Source organism: Oncorhynchus kisutch, linkage group LG5 (genome assembly GCF_002021735.2).
Source record: "Oncorhynchus kisutch isolate 150728-3 linkage group LG5, Okis_V2, whole genome shotgun sequence".
Classification (NCBI taxonomy): domain Eukaryota; kingdom Metazoa; phylum Chordata; class Actinopteri; order Salmoniformes; family Salmonidae; genus Oncorhynchus; species Oncorhynchus kisutch.
The window spans coordinates 32,697,897-32,715,711 of NC_034178.2; the positions used below are offsets into that span (position 1 = coordinate 32,697,897).

Here is a 17,815-nt window from a genome sequence, read left to right on the forward strand (position 1 = left end):
CAACACTGTGAGCTATTTAGCATACATGCTAAATTATATTTTCAAAGGGGAATTCTTCAATGTAGACTCCTATGCCTACAAACACATTACTGTGTTGTAATATATTGATACTACTGTACTGTATTTAACACTGTCATATTCCTCTCCCTTCTAGAGCTGACATTTGCATGGATCTTCAATGAGTACCCATACTTTGTTCAGCAAGACAGACGTCGATTCATCTCCCAGGAGACAGGGAGTTTGTACATTGCTAAAGTGGAGCCTTCTGATGTGGGAAACTATACCTGTGTGGTCAACAACAGCATCACTAAGGGGAAAGTCCTCAGCTCTCCTACACCACTGGTCCTGAGGAATGATGGTAAGATCCCATCCTTTAAACAGACACACTGATCAGACAGCACAACCACAAAAAACTGCCCCGCTTTAAAAATAAAATGCCCAGATTAAGCCCCAATTTATAAAACATTGGCAGTCTATGCAGTCTACAATAGACCATTCTATCCAGATATCCTGTAATGCTGATTGTATAAGTGGTCAAAGAGCAAGAGTAATCTTACCCCCTCAAAAGGTAAAGTCAAAGGGTGAAGCTGTTGCCCTCCTAGCAGCTTGAATATAAGATTCAGTCTGAAAAGGAGATTAATCCCTGCCTTCACCCAGGTGTGTCCTTCTTTGAACCTTTTGCAAACCTTTTCCGTTTCTCTCCATCTTACCAACCTCTCAGTGATCGCTTCTGTTCCACACACAAATACCTTTGTTTTTCTGGGCCCATGTTATTGTTGTTTTCCAGGGCGTAAAGCGAGTGTGCCATTAATCATTGATGCCAAAATTTGGTTTGTGTATTGTCTCCCTTTCATAGGAGCAATGGGTGAATATGAACCCAAAATAGAAGTTCATTTCCCTGACACTGTTCCAGCTGCGAAGGGATCCACGGTGAAACTGGAATGTTTCGCTCTGGGAAAGTAAGTTGGAGTGAATGTGCAAGTTTGTGCATATGTCAGACATATCATTGTAATCAAATCAAATCAAAGTTTATTTGTCACTTACGCCGAATACATACAATGTAGACCTGACAGTGAAATGCTTACTTACAGGCTCTAACCAATAGTGCAAAAAAAGGTATTAGGTGAACAATAGGTAAGTAAAGAAATAAAACAACAGTAAAAAGGCAGGCTATATATAGTAGCGAGGCTATAAAAGTAGCGAGGCTACATACCGGTTAGTCAGGCTGGTTGAGGTAGTATGTACTGTACATGTAGATATGGTTAAAATGACTATGCATATATGATGAACAGAGAGTAGCAGTAGCGTAAAAGAGGGGTTGGCGGGTGGGGCACAATGCAGATAGCCCGGTTAGCCAATGTGCGGGAGCACTGGTTGGTTGGCCCAATTGAGGTAGTATGTACATGAATGCAAATTTAAAGTGACTATGCATATATGATAAACAGAGAGTAGCAGCAGCGTAAAAAGAGGGGTTGGGGGGGCACACAATGCAAATAGTCCGGGTAGCCATTTGATTACCTGTTCAGGAGTCTTATGGCTTGGGGGTAAAAACTGTTGAGAAGCATTTTTGTCCTAGACTTGGCACTCCGGTACCACTTGCAATGCGGTAGTAGAGAGAATTATGAGGTTGCTGTTTTTAGGATGCTGGAATATTAGTGATATCACCTATAGTCTTGAAGTCAAGTATCACAAACCACAACCTTATCCTGCAACCAACTCACATTACACAGTGACGTCAACAGAGCGCGACTCATGCTGAGAGCGGAACAGTAGAGAATTTGGTTTGTTGTTTTTGAAAGTTTGAAAGTTTTTGTTTACCTGTTTAGTTTGGATCCCGCGACGCAGTTAGCCTCAGTTGCTGGGACTGCTACTATCTGTCCCGGGATACTGCTAAACCTTAAAGGCTTAAGAGCTGCTGATTGGTGAATTAGCTAGCCTAGCTTTCAAACTAGCCAGGTTTCCTTGAACGTTTGAACACAGCCCGAGACGCAGTTAGCCCTTGTGGCTGGGGCTGCATATAGTCCCGTGCTTGTGGCTGTTTAAATCCCTGCAGTTTTTTGCTGTTTCCATCGGCCCTGTGAGCTGTGCAGGCTGGAATTGCATGGAGTACCTGTGTTAGCCTATGTTTCTACCGTCTGAAAAACCTGTTACGAGCCCAGGTGACCTACCCAGGCCAATAATGGTCCATTTCATAAGGTTCAATGACAAGAGGGCTGTTCAGGAGAGAGCCAAGAACTCGAGAGAAACCAACATCTTCCTCAACGAGGACTTCTCTGAAGCTGTTCGCCAGAGGAAAGAACTTATCCCAGCTATGAAAGCTGCCAGAGAGCGTGGGGGCATTGCTTACATTAGCTACCATAAGCTCATTGTCCACCCTCCCAAAAGCCTGGGAGGAGTTAGAGAGCCAAGCTTCTGGATCAGTAGCTTCAGCCCGACATCACATATGCACAGGCACACATACACCAACTGACACTCACAAGCGCCTGATTGATTGACTGTTAGCTAAACAAGGTTTTATATATACTGAAAATATAAACTCAACATGTAAAGTGTTGGTTTCATGAGCTGAAATTAAAGATCCCAGAAATGTTCCATATGCACAAAAAGTGTATTTCTCTCAAATGCACAAGTTAGTTTACATCCCTGTTAGTGAGCATTTACTCTTTGCCAAGGTAATCCATCCACCTGACAGGTGTGGCGTATCAAGAAGCTGATTAAACAGCATGCTCATTACACAGGTGCACCTTGTGCTGAGGACAATTAAAGGCCTCTCTAAAATGTGCAGTTTTGTCACGTCACAATAACACAGACGTCTCAAGTTTTGAGGGAGCGTGCTATTGGCATGCTGCCTGCAGGAATGTCCACATGAGCTGTTGCCAGAGAATTGAATGTTAATTTCTCTACCATTAGCCGCCTCCAACGTTGTTTTAGAGAATTTGGCAGTATGTCCAACCGGCCTCACAACCGCAGACCATGTGGCACCGTGTGGGCGAGAGGTTTGCTGATGGCAATTTGAATGCACAGAGATACCATGACGAGATCCTGATACCCACTGTCGTGCCATTAATCCGCCACCATCACCTCAAGTTTCAGCAAGATAATGCACAGCCCCATGTCGCAAGGATCTGTACACAATTCCTGGAAGCTGAAAATGTCCCTGTTGTTCCATGGCCTGTATACTCACCAGACATGCTCTGAATCAACATGTACAACATCATGTTCCCTTTCCCGCCAATAACCAGCAACTTAGCACAGCCATTGAAGAGGAGTGGTACAACATTCCACAGGCCACAATCAACAGCCTGATCAGCTCTATGCGAATGAGATGTGTCACGCTTCATGAGGCAAATGGTGGTCACCCCAGATACTGAAAGGTGAGAAATCCATATCCTCATTTAAACCAGGGTATTTAGCAGCCTATAGTTTGTCAATCCAAAAATGTTCCCTTTGGTTTAGCTGTTTAAGATGGTCTCCTTTTCTAATTGAGGTCGGAACATGTTCAATACCCATAGCTTGTAAGGAGGCAGGGTTGCCATAGTGTAAGGACTTGTAGTGCCTTGCCATGGGGTAGACTTCATTGCCTACCCATATGGCGTACTTGTGTTCCGCTAAGCGGTCTTGAAGGTGTCTCGTTGTCCATCCAATGTAGAACACCTTGCACTATTGGACATTCCAATCTGTAGGTGACATGAGTGGTTTTGCAGTTAATGAAATGCTTGACTTGATACTCCAAGATGTGTCAACAAAATATTTTTTCTGTGCAATATTTCTGCAATGGTTGCACTGGTTGCATTTAAAAGAACCCATAGGTTTGTGGTCTAGCCAAGTTTGTTGAGAGTCAACAGGAAGATGGATGTGGACTCATTTGTCATTTAGGGTAGGACAGTAGCGTATCACTTTGGATGATTCCACAATTATTTTTGAATGATTTGTTCTCTGCTTCAGTGCTGTATTTTGTAACAAAGTACACTCTCTCTGATGCATCAGGAGGCACTCCCCTTGCAACAAGTTATTTCTGTCAAGTCACACGTCCCTTATACCTGCATCTTTCAGGACCTGAGCGCTGTAGCCCCGATTCAAGAAGCGATTATCGAATTCAGCAGATTTGACACTGTAATCTTTTTCCTGGTGGCAAATTCTGACTCTTTGGAATTGGAATATTCTCTTTTAGCCTTTTTTGAAAGCTGTCTGCCCTCAGAATGGTTTTCCCATCTGAAGGTTTCCTAAAGATTGATGTGTGCAAACAACCTTTGTTATTTTTACTAATGTCAAGGTCCCAAAAAATGTATGTTATCCTTGCTGTAACCCATAGTTAGTTTGATGTTAGGGTTAATGCTGTTAAGGTATTGGTGGAAGGAAATACGTTCATCTTCTGAGCCAGACCAGAACAGGCAAGCATCATCAATATAGCGTCCCCACTGTATAATCCGGTCAAAATGAAGTCATTTCCCCATTTACCTAAGTACAAACCAGCATAGGAAAGGCTGCTAGCAAGCTCCCATGGCACATCCTTTGACTTGTTTAAGAATACGGTCCTGAAAGATAAAGATGTTATGATTAAGAGTCCATTCAGTCAGTGAGACAATGAATTATGTGGGAGGCATCTCAGTCTCAGGCCGGGTACTCAAGAAATGGTGCATAGAGGGTTTCAAGATTCTTGTGGATTTTTGGAAGAAGATAAAAAATAATCCATACGCCGACTGCCATGGAAAATACATTTGAACTCAGTGTCTGAAACGTAGCCATTCTCCTAAGCCTCTGTGAGGATCCCTTTCAATTTAGTTTTTAGGTCCTCTGTATGGTTCAAGGTAAGAGATTGGTAGAATTCATCATTGTCTAATTGGCGGTAGGCTTCTGTCACATTTGTCTTTACTCCACACTACTATAGCGCCACCTTGCTCTGCTCTTTAAACCACAATTCATACATTTTTGGACAATGATTCAACTGCATCCCTCTCTGTCTTGGATTATGTTGCGTTTGGTTAGAGTCAATTTTACCCTTAAACGGATTCTCCACATCAAAATCCATCTTCTTGGCAAGTGTATTTAGTGTGGCATTCTGGACAATGGGACAAAAGGTGGACTTGGGCTTCAAATGTGTTTTTGAGGGCACAGAAACTGCCTGACCTGAAACACTGGTGTCTGTAGTTGGAGAGTTGTTTTGCTTATATCAGGCCTTCAGATGTAGATTCCTGTAGAATCAAAATATGTCTATCTTTGTATTTAATTCATTTGTTGACTATATGGGGGCAATGGACAGTCCTTTAGACGACCCTTACACAATCATCAGAAAGGGGTTCTCCAGAAGTGTTGATCACAGCCTTGTTCTGGTCCTGCTCCATGTGGTTGGATAGTCTTGATTTCTTCCTCCCCCTCCGTGTTGACCTCTTCAGCGTCCTCTCCCTCTCTTGTTGGGGATCCTGTGTGGCTACTCTTCCTGGAGGAGCCGGCCTCTGAGTGTCTGGGGTGAGCCTCATCGCCACTGCTCATAAAGTTGAAATAAACAGATCTTGTGGGTTGGTTTTCTCCAGGAAAAGACCTTGCCATCTCTGTAGTCTACTGCATCTCTTCTAAATGTCCTTAGCTTGTCTTGCTTCAATGTCAGAGTGAATGTGTCTATTTCTTCTTTCAAAATCTCATCACATTGTGCTTTGTTAGAATTGTCACTGTGTTCTGTAATTTTCCTTTTTACTTCTTCAACTTCTGTTTGGACTACATGTCCTTTATCGCTTCCTCTATCAGAAGTAGCATTAGGTCAAAAGAACACATGTTGAGAATAGCCTCCCATTTATCTCTAAATTCAGTCTTACCTTGTGCTCCATTAGCTGGAAACTTCATAATACGGAGGCCTCTGGGGATTAGGCCTTTTCTCCAATAGTCAGACATGCTCATAGAATTGAGGTCAAGTTTGGTGTCTTTCTCCATAAGATGTTGCAAGTCTCTGTAAGCCTTGTTTAAGTCCATTCCAGTATTCTCTGTGGCTGTCATCTCATCTAGCAACGAGGCAGTGGTAATAATATTTTGACCCTCTTCATGGGAATAGGAAAATCTTGTAGCCTCTTGGGTAAAATCCATAGTATGAGTTGTAAAATGTCCCCAAAACACAGAAAAAATGACTGTGGAGCTGCTTCCTCTAAGCACTACACAAGTGCTGTGATTAACTTGTAGAAAAAGGAGGAAGGGAAGCGCTGCTAAGGTAATAGTAGATTTTGGTAGGCAGAAGGTGCTCTTGTAAAAGGGGTAAATTGGTCATTAAAAAGAAAGGAGGACCAAGGCACTCTTCATGTAATTAACTCAAATGATTTTATTTGTATGGAATGTTCAATGGAAAAGAAGTTTTAAAATTCTGAAGCGTTCTACAGGGATGCTGGCCCATGTTGACTCCAACGTTTCCCACAGTTGTGTCAAGTTGGCTGGATGTCCTTTAGATGGTGGAATATTCTTGATATACACAGGAAACTGTTGAGCGTGAAAAACCCAGCAGCGTTGCATTTCTTGACACACTCAAACTGGTGTGCCTGGCACAACCTGCTCAAAGGCATTATTTTGTCTTGCCCATTCACCCTCTGAATGGCACACATACTTAATCCATGTCTCAATTGTCTCAAGGCTTAAAAGTCCTACTTTACCCTGTCTCCTCCCCTTCATCTACACTGACTGAAGTGGATTTAACAAGTGACATCAATAAGGGATCATAGCTTTCACCTGGATTCACCTACTCAAACTTGTCATGGAAAGAGTTCCTAATGTTTTGTACACTCTGTGTAAATTCAGAGCCATATTCCTATAAAGCTTAGAGAGCTCAAGTCAAATGTTGAAGTTTTGTGATTGCAAGTTCACCTGCCTCATCTAAAGCCTCTTCTTTTAGGGTGCTGCTATAAGCCACCAAGTCGTAACAGTCAGTATTTTGGATAATATGTGTGCAATGCTTGATAATGTGTGTGATGTTAAACAGAGGTCTATTTTCTGGTTGACCTGAATATTGACTGGTTAGCAACTAGCTGTCCTCTCAAGAGAAATCTTTCTGACTGTGACTAACGCCTGCAATATGACCCAGGTTATCACTCAAACAACTAGAGTGCATATCAATAGTGTTGGATCTGTGACATCCACTTGTATTGATCAGATCTTCACTCATGCTGCAGAGCTTTGCTCGAAAACAATATCCGTTCCTATAACATCGTGGCAATAAGAAGGTAAGCCTAAGTGCCAAAGATTGAGCCTAAAGTAATTTACAAGAGATGATACAAAATGTTTTCTCATGACTCTTTTTGTTGAAGATGTATAACATGTCTGTTGGCCTGATGTGTATGAGGAAGTGAACCCAGATGCAACACTGGAAGTACGTGTAACATGATTCATGCACCTGTTAATAAATTGACTGTGAGAGCTGTTGGAACCCTCTGGATTGATGATTAATAGAAAAATATTATGGTTCAAAGAAATTATGCAAAAGAGGTAGCAAACAAGTCAAGCTGCTCAGCTGATTAGTTGACATAGTTTAAATTGAGTCATTGTTGTACACTATATTACCAAACCAAGATAAATGACATAAAACACAATGGGTAAAAACTTCGGCGTACTTTAAGTTATATCATGGGCAGAAAAACCAATTAATCTCCATCGTTCATTAAAGTTGATGGGTCATTTATTTATTTTTTTCAACTTTTGATATTGCCAATCATTTCAATTACTATTTCGCTAGTAAAGTGGAAAAACTTAAGTGAAATGAAAATATTGAACAGTGAACTATCATATTTTTGTTTCAAATATCTAATAATGAAAGAGAAGGAGTGCTGTTTTGAATTTGGTCAACTTAGTGTGGTTGAGCTGGAAAAACTATTGGTATCCATCAATAATGATAAGCCACCAGATATAGACAACCTTGATTGGAAACTATTGAGAATGGTAGTGGACTGTATTGCCACCCCTATTTGCTATATCTTTAACCAAAACCTAAAGAGGTATGTGTACATAGCCGTGGGAGGAAGCTAAAGTCATTCCACTGCCTAAAAATAGTAAAGCACCCTTGCCAGCTCTAACAGACACCCAATCAGTTTGCTGCCTACTCTTTGTAAACTAATGGAAATCATTTGTGTGACCAAATACAATGCTATTTTTCTGAGAACAACTTAGCTACTGACTTTCAGCATGCATATACTGTAGAGAAGGGCATGCACTTGTACTGCACTGACTCCAATGACAGATGATTGTTTAAAATACATGGATTTCAGTGCAGGATGTGATTTTATTATACATTTTTATCAAAGAAACTGACTTGCTATGGCTTTACATCACCTGCCATGACATGGTTGGAGAGTTATGTATCCAATAGAACCCAGAGAGAGTTCTCTCTAACATCAGATATGTACAGTACGGAGTCCCTCAAGGCAGTTGCCTTAGGCTGTTACTCTTTTCTATTTTTACAAATGATTTGCCACTGGTCTTACACAAAGCTAGAATGACTATGCATGCGGATGATTCCACACTCTACATGTCAGCACACGAAGCCAGTGAGCTCACTGAAATTCCAAATAAGGATTTACAGTCCGTATCAGAATGGGTGATTAATAATAAACTGGTCTTAAATACATCTAAAACTAAAACAATTTTATTTGGTTCAAAGCGTTCTCTAAGACCTAAACCTCAACTGGAGTTGTGTACAAATGGTGTGACCATTGAGCAAGTTGAGGAAGCTGAACTCCTAGGTGTAACATTGGATGGTTAATAATCAGTTGTTAATTATCAGTTGTTGTGAAGAAAATCAACTATACTAGTTGTTCAGGCTCTGGTCTTGTTCCATTTTGATTAATGTCCGGTAATATGGTCAAGTGCAGCAAATAAAGAACCAGCAAAGCTGCAGCTGGCTCAAAACTGAGCAGCAAAAGGGCTTTCCCTTAACTGCACACACAGAACTAACATCAACAACATGTATGCCTGTCTTTCCTTGTTGAGGGTTGACGAGAGATGAACTGCTTCTCTTCTCGTTTTTATGAGAAGTATTACTGTAATGAAAATTCCAGATTTTCTGCATAATCAAATAACATTCAGCTCAGACACCCACAAGATGTGCCACCCGGGATCCAAAACAAATCCACGGCAACACACAGTATTATACAGAGCCATGATCGCGTGGAACTCCCTTCTATCTCCAGTTATTGAAGAAAACAGAAAAATTACCTTTAAAAAATATATTAAACAACATCTCATGGAACGGCGGGGACTGTCAGGTGACACAAACACACGCACACACAGACACGATCTAACACACATTTTTGTGGTATTTGTCTTTTTTAGTATGGTATTTTTGAATTGTTTGCATATCATTGTTTTTAAAAATGTGTGTGACTGCTCTTGTCTGTCAGTTTATCAGTACTTTGTTACCTGTCATGTTTTGTGGGATTTTTTGTACCCCAGGAAGAATAGCTACTGCCTCTGCAAAAGCTAATGGGGATAAACAAACAAATATCACAGATTCCCAAGGGGCTACAGAAAGCAATATCACATCGTAAGGATGTGAAAATCAAATGTCCTTTCATACCTCTCCCAGGAATGCAAAGCCGTAGAAATTTGAGACAGTGAAAAATGGATGAGAGACAGATTTGTATGGTTACAGTAATTGTAAAGGTTTTGGCAGCCTCATCCTTAGAGAATAATTGAATTCCATTACACAGTAGAAGCTTCTGTACAGTTAATCACATTTTTTCCACCTCAGACAGTCGTCGTCATTAGGGCTTTTTTTTCATTCCTAATATTGCAGCCCAGTCCCAGAAATAAGTTGGAGGAGAACCAGTGGCGTCCCGTTTCCCAGTAAGGTGAAGATGAAGAACTCCAACGCAGTCCTTGAAATTCAAAATTTCCAGCAGGAAGACACTGGGACGTATGAGTGTGTGGCAGAAAATAGCAGAGGCAAAAACGCTGCACGAGGTCGTATCTCCTTCCATGGTAAGTGATCCCTTTCAAATCCAGAGACTTATGAGTCAACGTGCTGTTGTAATAGATATCCCCATTTTTTTTATGGAGGCTTCCAGTCGGAATACTGGCTGTGGCCTTGGACGTCTGACAGAAAACCTGGCTGTTTGGAATGCTCATTGAGATTAGCATAGTAATTGTGTGAAATGATGGAATAGTCATTCAATGCTTATATTATTTCAGTGGTCCGTGATAACAATTCATTTTCAGTCTTGACTCAGTTGTCCTTTTTATCATCATTATGTCTTTTGAATCCATGTCCCTGGCATTTGCATATTCCCTCTTTTCATAGCGAAGCCCCATTGGCTCCAGACAATGATCGACGGGGCCCTGTCCATTGAGGAGAATCTGTTCTGGGAGTGTAAGGCTAACGGGAAGCCCAAGCCCTCCTACAGCTGGCTGAAGAATGGAGACAACCTAATGGCAGAGGTTTGTATGGAGCCCTGGCAACCACCAGCTCTGAGCATGCAGATTGTTCACCCCCCCCCCCCCCTTCACAGCACTGTGATGGATCCGATCTGAGGGACCTGTCCCACAGGCACATCACATCAACATCTCCACCATAATGTGCCGTGGTTCAGGCTCTCTTAACAGCTGATGGGGTTAAAATTCAGTCTGAGTAAGACATCAGCAAAAAAAATCAGACCTGTCTTAGTGGCTTTTCCAACTGGATGGCCATGGAAAATAAATTGCTTATTAGTGTTCTACTGGTATTGTCAACATTGCTTTTTTTCCCTTTTCATTGAAGCTGCAGGTCAGCATTTTTTAGCCCCAATCTGAGCATACATACTGCAACAGAGGGATATAAAATAAAAAAAGTCTTCTTCTCTCTTGCTTTCTTCGTCTCTTCATAGTGTACAAGTAATTGCATTTGCGCCTGTGGACATATTAGACTGCTCCAGCAATACGTATACAGATCTGTCTGCTTTCTCATCCACAGGGCCGGAGACAAATTGAAAACGGGGCTCTCTCCATAGCAGCATTAAACCTGTCAGACACCGGGATGTATCAGTGTGTGGCTGAAAACAAACATGGCATTATTTATTCCAGCGCTGAGCTAATGGTGTTAGGTAAGATTGCTTTCCTCTCCGCTTTTTATCTGTGTCTATCTTGCTGTGTGTTTGATCATATTCTTAAAGGTACAACTAGCATCCTGCGATTACCCTTTTCAAAAATCACTCTGCTGCCTCATTTAATGCCACTTCGGCTCCAGAAAAGAAAATCTGAATCTGATGGAGTGTCTCATTTTAGTTTCAATCATTTCATTATATTGATTTTGATGCTACAGATACGTTGCATAGTGGCGTCAGAGGGCTTTCTCATGTAGATGACATATCGATTTATTTGGAGAGCTTTGATGAGTTCTATCTGACCTACTGGATGAGAAATCCAATTCTGTCTTGATATTTAATGACACTGGGGGTCTCAGATGATGGCTGACAAAACATGATGATGACAGATGAAGCCAAAAGTTTAGAGAATCTCATACTGTGTAGTGAGGACTGGGGGGGGGGCTTCATCGCTGAAGCCCTGGAGCAGTTCCTATGGAAATAATGGCTTTTATGCCAGAGGGTAGGGGAAGGAGGGAGGGAATGAGAGTCAATCTCAGCTCAGCCCATTTGATCTGGGAGTTGGTTCAAGTTGTCTTCTTTGCGTTTTTTCCACCCCCTGCATCTTCTCTAGCATCACCTCCCAGTTTCTCCAAGAATCCACTGAAGGCCCTGCTAAAAGCTCGCTCAGGCAGTGATGTGGCTTTGGAGTGCAAGCCCCAAGCCTCGCCCCGGGCAATTAGCCTGTGGAAGAAAGGCAATGAGATCGTGCAGAGAAACGAGAGGTAGTGTGGAACTCAGCATGAATTCTCACCCATTCACAAAGTGCGGTTATGTGTGATTAGAATATTGTCAGATGTGTGGATGAATAGGAGTACAGGCTAATGAGAAGACAACAAAGCCCGGTAAAGTAGTATGCAGCATCTGTGCATGTTGAATGCTTAGTATATGCGAAGACTTACATTTCAGTCATTTAGTCTCTTGGATGACAAGCCTGGGTGGAAGGATTGGCATTAGGGCACCAATCTTCATAGGAAATTGAAAAATGCAAAGTCCATTTTCTGAAATGACAGTTGGACTTTCCTCTGGAATAGAAGGAAACATGTAAATGGTGTTGAAAGGAAGGCGATGATGCGTCCTAGCACTTGTTCTGGATTTAGACACGGCACTTCTGTTCTCTACCCAAGCACAAGCTCTGAATCTCTGCTACTCATCCCCCAGGATTACTCTGCTCCCCAACGGGACACTGAAGATTGCCAATGTAACCAGGAGGGATGCGGGAAGCTACACGTGCATCGCTAAGAATCCGTTTGGAACTGCAAGCACCACTGGAAGGCTGTTTATCACAGGTGAGCTCTCATAACATATTCTCCCAATAATCCCTGAGCCATCGCCCCCAAAACTAGGGAGTGTCGACGGATTTTTCATCTTGCAGGCTCGGGTATTCAAACCAGCGACTTTTCGGATACTGGCCTAACGCTCTAACCACTAGGCTCCTTGCAGCCCACACTTCAATAAGCTTCAGTGAAGCTACAAAACTGTTAGTGTTTAACCTTAACGTGACAACAGTACAACACAACGGATGAACAGGAATGACATTTACCTTTACAAGTTGGCAAAAAGAACCATCTGAAACCCATGACCCTACTAAACCACACCTTCTGTTTTCTGCCCCATATCTCAATTACCCAGCATTATTAACCCAGCATCAACAACCCAACCTTGCACTTTTTAAAGAAAACAACCCAGTGGCCCACTGACTGCAACCCAGTAGTTGGGTCATCCAACAACCAAGCATTTTTTTTAGTGTACTGTCTGATATTTGTATGTACTTCTTTGTGTTGATAAATGTACTAATAATTCCAGCCTAACATCTAATGAAAGTGATCCTGACTATTTTGTCTGTACAACTTAACACAGTCACAGTTGTTATTTTCTAATTAAAGCAATTGCAATGGTGCTCAAATAGGCAATAATTTATTGTACTGCAATTAAGTAACGGTCATTACTTATGGATGCGGAGACCTAACGTGCAGATGCAGATATCTGGTACATGTGTTGTAAACATCTGTCTCTACCACCCTTGTTTTTGTCATTCGCTTATTTAAAGTTTTACTCCAACAGCTGATCCCTTTAATCTAATGGAATGTAATTATCCTGACCTTTCCCTTACAAGGCTCCCATAGTCCACTGCATCCAATTCTCTACAGCCAGCATTGGAAATGCATTCTGCTTGCATAATCCTACTTCAAACATTTCCCCCCAAATTGACCATGCAAATACGAAGAGTCAACCAGAAATGTTTTGAAAGTTAAGTGCTAGAACCAAGATACACGTAGCTATGATAATCCTTGTCGTAATGATAGTATGATATAGTTACACTAGAGTTGTTTGAGTGTAATGGTTCCCACCCAGAGAGTATTAAGATGCATACTAAGCTGTCATTGTCTGGACAGAGCCCACCAGAATCACCCAGCGGCCTGCTAACATGGAGATCATTGTTGGCGAAAGTATCGTGCTGCCCTGCCAGATAGCCAGCGATCCAGCCTTGGATGTGTCTTTCTCCTGGGCCTTCAACGGGCAGCTCATAGACTTCCATGGGGATGCCGACCATTTCGACAGAGTAGGAGGGGTGAGTCATCAGGAGCAGTGGACAACTGCTGTGAGGCTATTCTAGGATTGATTGTTTCACACACTGTGTCAGACTGCAAAATAATACGCCTCATTTGGAAACTCTGTATAATCTCTGTATAATAGGTTAGCTACCTCCTAAACGCCCTACCCTCACACTGTAGGCTACTTTATTAAACGTGTATTCAAGAAGAGTACTGTTGGGATCAAATCTTAGCAGCAGTTTTAACATTGAAGCGATGCTTCAGTAGGCTGTATTTAACTTCCATTGCTTCAAGTTATGTTTACTCTTCCATTTATCTTTTAACTCCCTGTCTATCAGACAGACCATAAGAATTGTGATCTTATTCGTAAGACAACATAAAGGTGAAGAGCTGTTTCAATGGTGGAAGAAGCCTGATAAATTAAAAGTGTTTTTACTTTTCATCCCTTAAACTTCTAATTTCTCCACCCCAAGGGAGATCATTTTTTTAATCATCTCTCTTTGCGTTAATTTAATTTACATACCTATTTATGAATCTTGTGCCCTGAAATCATTTGTAGTGAGTTGGCTGGCATTAACCAAGGGCAAGCCTTCGCACCAGTAAAATGTTCATCTGAATTCCTCATGCCTTCAATTAACGATAAGAGACTGACTACTCTTTGGCAAAAATATGTGTTCCTTTTGATAGACGAGCACTGTCATTTGTTCTGCGCTCGTCTCTGCCAAATTGTTTTAGAGAATCATTTATCACTGTTTTATGGATTCATTATTCACCCAAGGTTCATTGTATGGCTATAGCTGGAGAAAAAAATTAATTAATGGATCAAAGTTGAAGTTGATATCAGAGTTGAACCCCTCCCACGTCGTGGTCATGCTAAGTTCACGCCTGCGTGGATAGACAAATGGCAATTACAAATGACATTGACATGTGGACACACAAATAATGAGATACAGTTTTCACATATTCCGTATCCCCATGCCCAGGGAGATTACCAGCTCCTCTCAACAGCGTCTGATGAATTAATTAACATAATTAAACCAGATCTGCCTCATAGCTTCCTGCCTGCCAAGGCATGGAATTTAACCCCTCGCTCTCCAGTCAGGCAGCTGCTGGCTGGCATGTCAGAGGCAGACATGGCATGAGCATGTTAGCCTTTCAGAGGAGAGGAGTGCCATGCCGTCCCTCAGCCACACATAAGTGCCACTCTGCTCCGCTTTGTCTTTGCCTCCGAGAGGTGAGGATCCTCGGGGCGTTCATGCCCAATTGCAACCGAGCCTAGCTGAGCCATGGTCACTACCCAGTGAGTTGATGAAATTTGGCGTGGCTTGAGTGTGTCTAACCTGGCTAGCCCTCAGGTGAATCCTCTCCAGACAAGCACACTCTATTTTAAAAGGAGTCCTGAAGGATGACATGCTGTGTATGTGTGACACACCACTCTACTACGTGAACATTGGCTCTGAATCTTTAGAATGTGAGTCCCACTCCCCAGATAGAGTAATGGGTACCATTGCTATGTACCTAATAGTTAACTACAGATAAAGATGATCCCATTTCACTCACTTTAAAATATGAAGACATTTGAATTTGATAGCTCTTCCACATTGACTTATGTAGCTCCACTTAAGGCTCCATGGCAGATGGGAAGATGAACTGAAGCTATTTCATCACATCTCACTCCTCTTTAGGTTTTTCAATAGTTTATCAGCTTTAGTTTCCCCATGGCATCAAAGAGCATACTGTTTTATTTAGAACAATATTAGCTCTTAGTCTGTAAGTTGTTCTAATTTCTCATCCATCCCTGCTTATGTAATTCTTGAATAATTAGGATCATCTTGCCAATTAGCCATTGTGTGTTTGTTTTGGTGGTCCTGTGCGAGGCTGAGTAGGGGAGCATGCAGTGCCTGAAGCGTAGCCAACAGGACTGTTTGTTTAGAACACAGCTCACGTTCTTGCTGGTTTCCGTGTGTCACAAGACTCTGTGACCTGAGGGGACCACATGCAGCTCCGTACACAGAGCTTTCTCAATTTTAAAGCTACAGTCACACTTGGAAAGAAAATATATATAGCAGCACATGATATTGCTCCGATGTGATCCATGTATTTATTAATCAACCTACAGTAGGATCACACAGGCAGTTGCGCAAGAATAATTATAAAACAGTTCAGAGTGTATTTCCTTTGGATTTCATGATTTTACATCAGATTTTCTTGTGTGTTGTTGTTTTCCCTTGTAGAGCATCTCGGGAGATCTGATGATTCGTAACATCCAGTTGAATCACGGGGGAAAGTATGTCTGTGTTATCAACACCGACGTGGAGAGCTTGTCTGCTTCAGCCATCTTGGTTGTGAAAGGTAAAAGAACCAACTGTTAAGGTTGTAAAATCTGCCTCTATGGAATTCATGTTCACTCTGGCTATGAGATTCACATGTGTACAGAGACTTATTTCTCAGAAGTGATTTACATTTTAGCTTCTTCAGAAAAGTTTGAGTGTCGAAATACAATATAGATCCGGCTGTGAATGTTTGATCATAGAGCTTCCAATGTAAAATCTTGTAAGCACTTTGACAGAATTAAAATTGATTTATGCAATAAATTGGTGCTGGAATTGCAATCTAGATGACATACTTAATTTTATTAGTCTGGGTACCAGTCTGTTTAGCTTACATTCCAGTCATTGTTCTCCATGTCATATGCAAAAAAATTGGCACATGCCATGGAGTGGAATGTGATCTAAACAGACTGGCAACCAGACTATCATGTTATAGGCCTATATGAATAATATTGGTTAATTAGCCTAGCGGTTAAGAGCTTTTGGCCAGTAACCGAAAGGTCGCTAATGCGAATCCCCGAGCCAACTATCTGCCATTGTGCCCTTGAGCAAGGCACTTAATCCTAATTGCTCCTGTAAGTTACTCTGGATAAGAGCATCTGCTGAAAGACTAAAATGTAAAATTTAACCATAAATATATTCATAGTTTGGTGAGAACTCTGCAGACAAATATAATTATCTTACACCAATTTCTTCATGACATGGTATACAAATGTGACGATGTGTGATGTTGGTGTAATGAGAACATTTGTATGACATGTTTTTGAAAGACAATATTTAGCATTGCTAAAATAAAAAAATGGCACATAATGTGACTCTGGTACATTTGTGACAGGAGCTTCCACAGCAGCAGTTAATATCTGTTAAGCGCAGTGTATCATATCTCATCATTGTAACTTATCTCTAGTGATTTACATTGGCATGCATTGCATGCCCATAACACCCTGTAATAGCTGTCCCGGTGTTTTGGAAAGCCATTGTTTGTTACAGAGAATTGCTTTAATTGGCTCATTTACACATTGACAAAAAAACATACAAGCATCTGAATAATGAAACAGAGGAGCAAACAACAACATCTTTGGAGCATATATGTGACCAACCACTTTTAGATTTGGTAGCAAAAAAAATGTATGATGTTTTTTTTACATTGGATAAAAGACACACAGCGCTAGAAAATGTTATCTCATAAACTGCAGTTAAGGAACAATGTGAAAGGAATTCTGCTTTGAAAGTGGATACACTTGTAACCACACTGTTAAGAAAATGGCCCTTGAATTGTTTTATACACCTAATGGAGAGCTCTTCTTTGTCTACACCCATTCAACATCGTTTACACCCTCTTAAACCTTAGTCCCACCCATCTCTTTAAGGATTCACATGTGAGGGCATGTGCTAAACAGAGTGAGTAGTGTAGTAAATATCCAACGTTTTCAATACTAAAAGTGGTAAAAGTAGTAGCCTACAATAAGTAAAATCTCCAGGTAAAAATACACTTTCTCTAGTCCTTGGCCTACATCCTAATCTGACTTTGGTGCAGGTCATGTTGTTCTTCACATTGCCTTCAATGGTATAAACACACCTTATCAAATCAAATGTATTTGTGACATGCACAGGATATAGAAGGTGTAAACGGTACAGTGAAATGGTCACTTGCATAGTAGCAATATCAAAAACAGGAAGTGTCCAGATTTATACAGATATTGTATAAATTTGTTATAATTATTAGATGACACTTACCCAGACACACTTGTATAAATTAATTGTCACGTGAAAGAAATGCTATAACCACCCCCCAGCCACATCTAGCTAAATGAATGGGTCACTATTGTAGAGACATGTACACATGTTC

The 17,815-nt window shown here is 41.3% G+C and overlaps 1 protein-coding gene across 1 annotated transcript in view; it reads left to right on the forward strand.

Annotated features, from left to right (window-relative positions):
* Window positions 1-17,815, forward strand: part of cntn3b (contactin 3b) — a 66,136-nt gene that overhangs the window by 36,227 nt on the left and 12,094 nt on the right. The window contains exons 6-14 of the mRNA XM_020482140.2: window positions 155-358; window positions 857-959; window positions 9,761-9,945; window positions 10,265-10,401; window positions 10,913-11,042; window positions 11,656-11,806; window positions 12,243-12,370; window positions 13,478-13,653; window positions 15,871-15,988. Of these exons, the coding sequence (XP_020337729.1) occupies window positions 155-358; window positions 857-959; window positions 9,761-9,945; window positions 10,265-10,401; window positions 10,913-11,042; window positions 11,656-11,806; window positions 12,243-12,370; window positions 13,478-13,653; window positions 15,871-15,988 (1,332 nt within the window). The remainder of the gene's footprint in view (window positions 1-154; window positions 359-856; window positions 960-9,760; window positions 9,946-10,264; window positions 10,402-10,912; window positions 11,043-11,655; window positions 11,807-12,242; window positions 12,371-13,477; window positions 13,654-15,870; window positions 15,989-17,815) is intronic.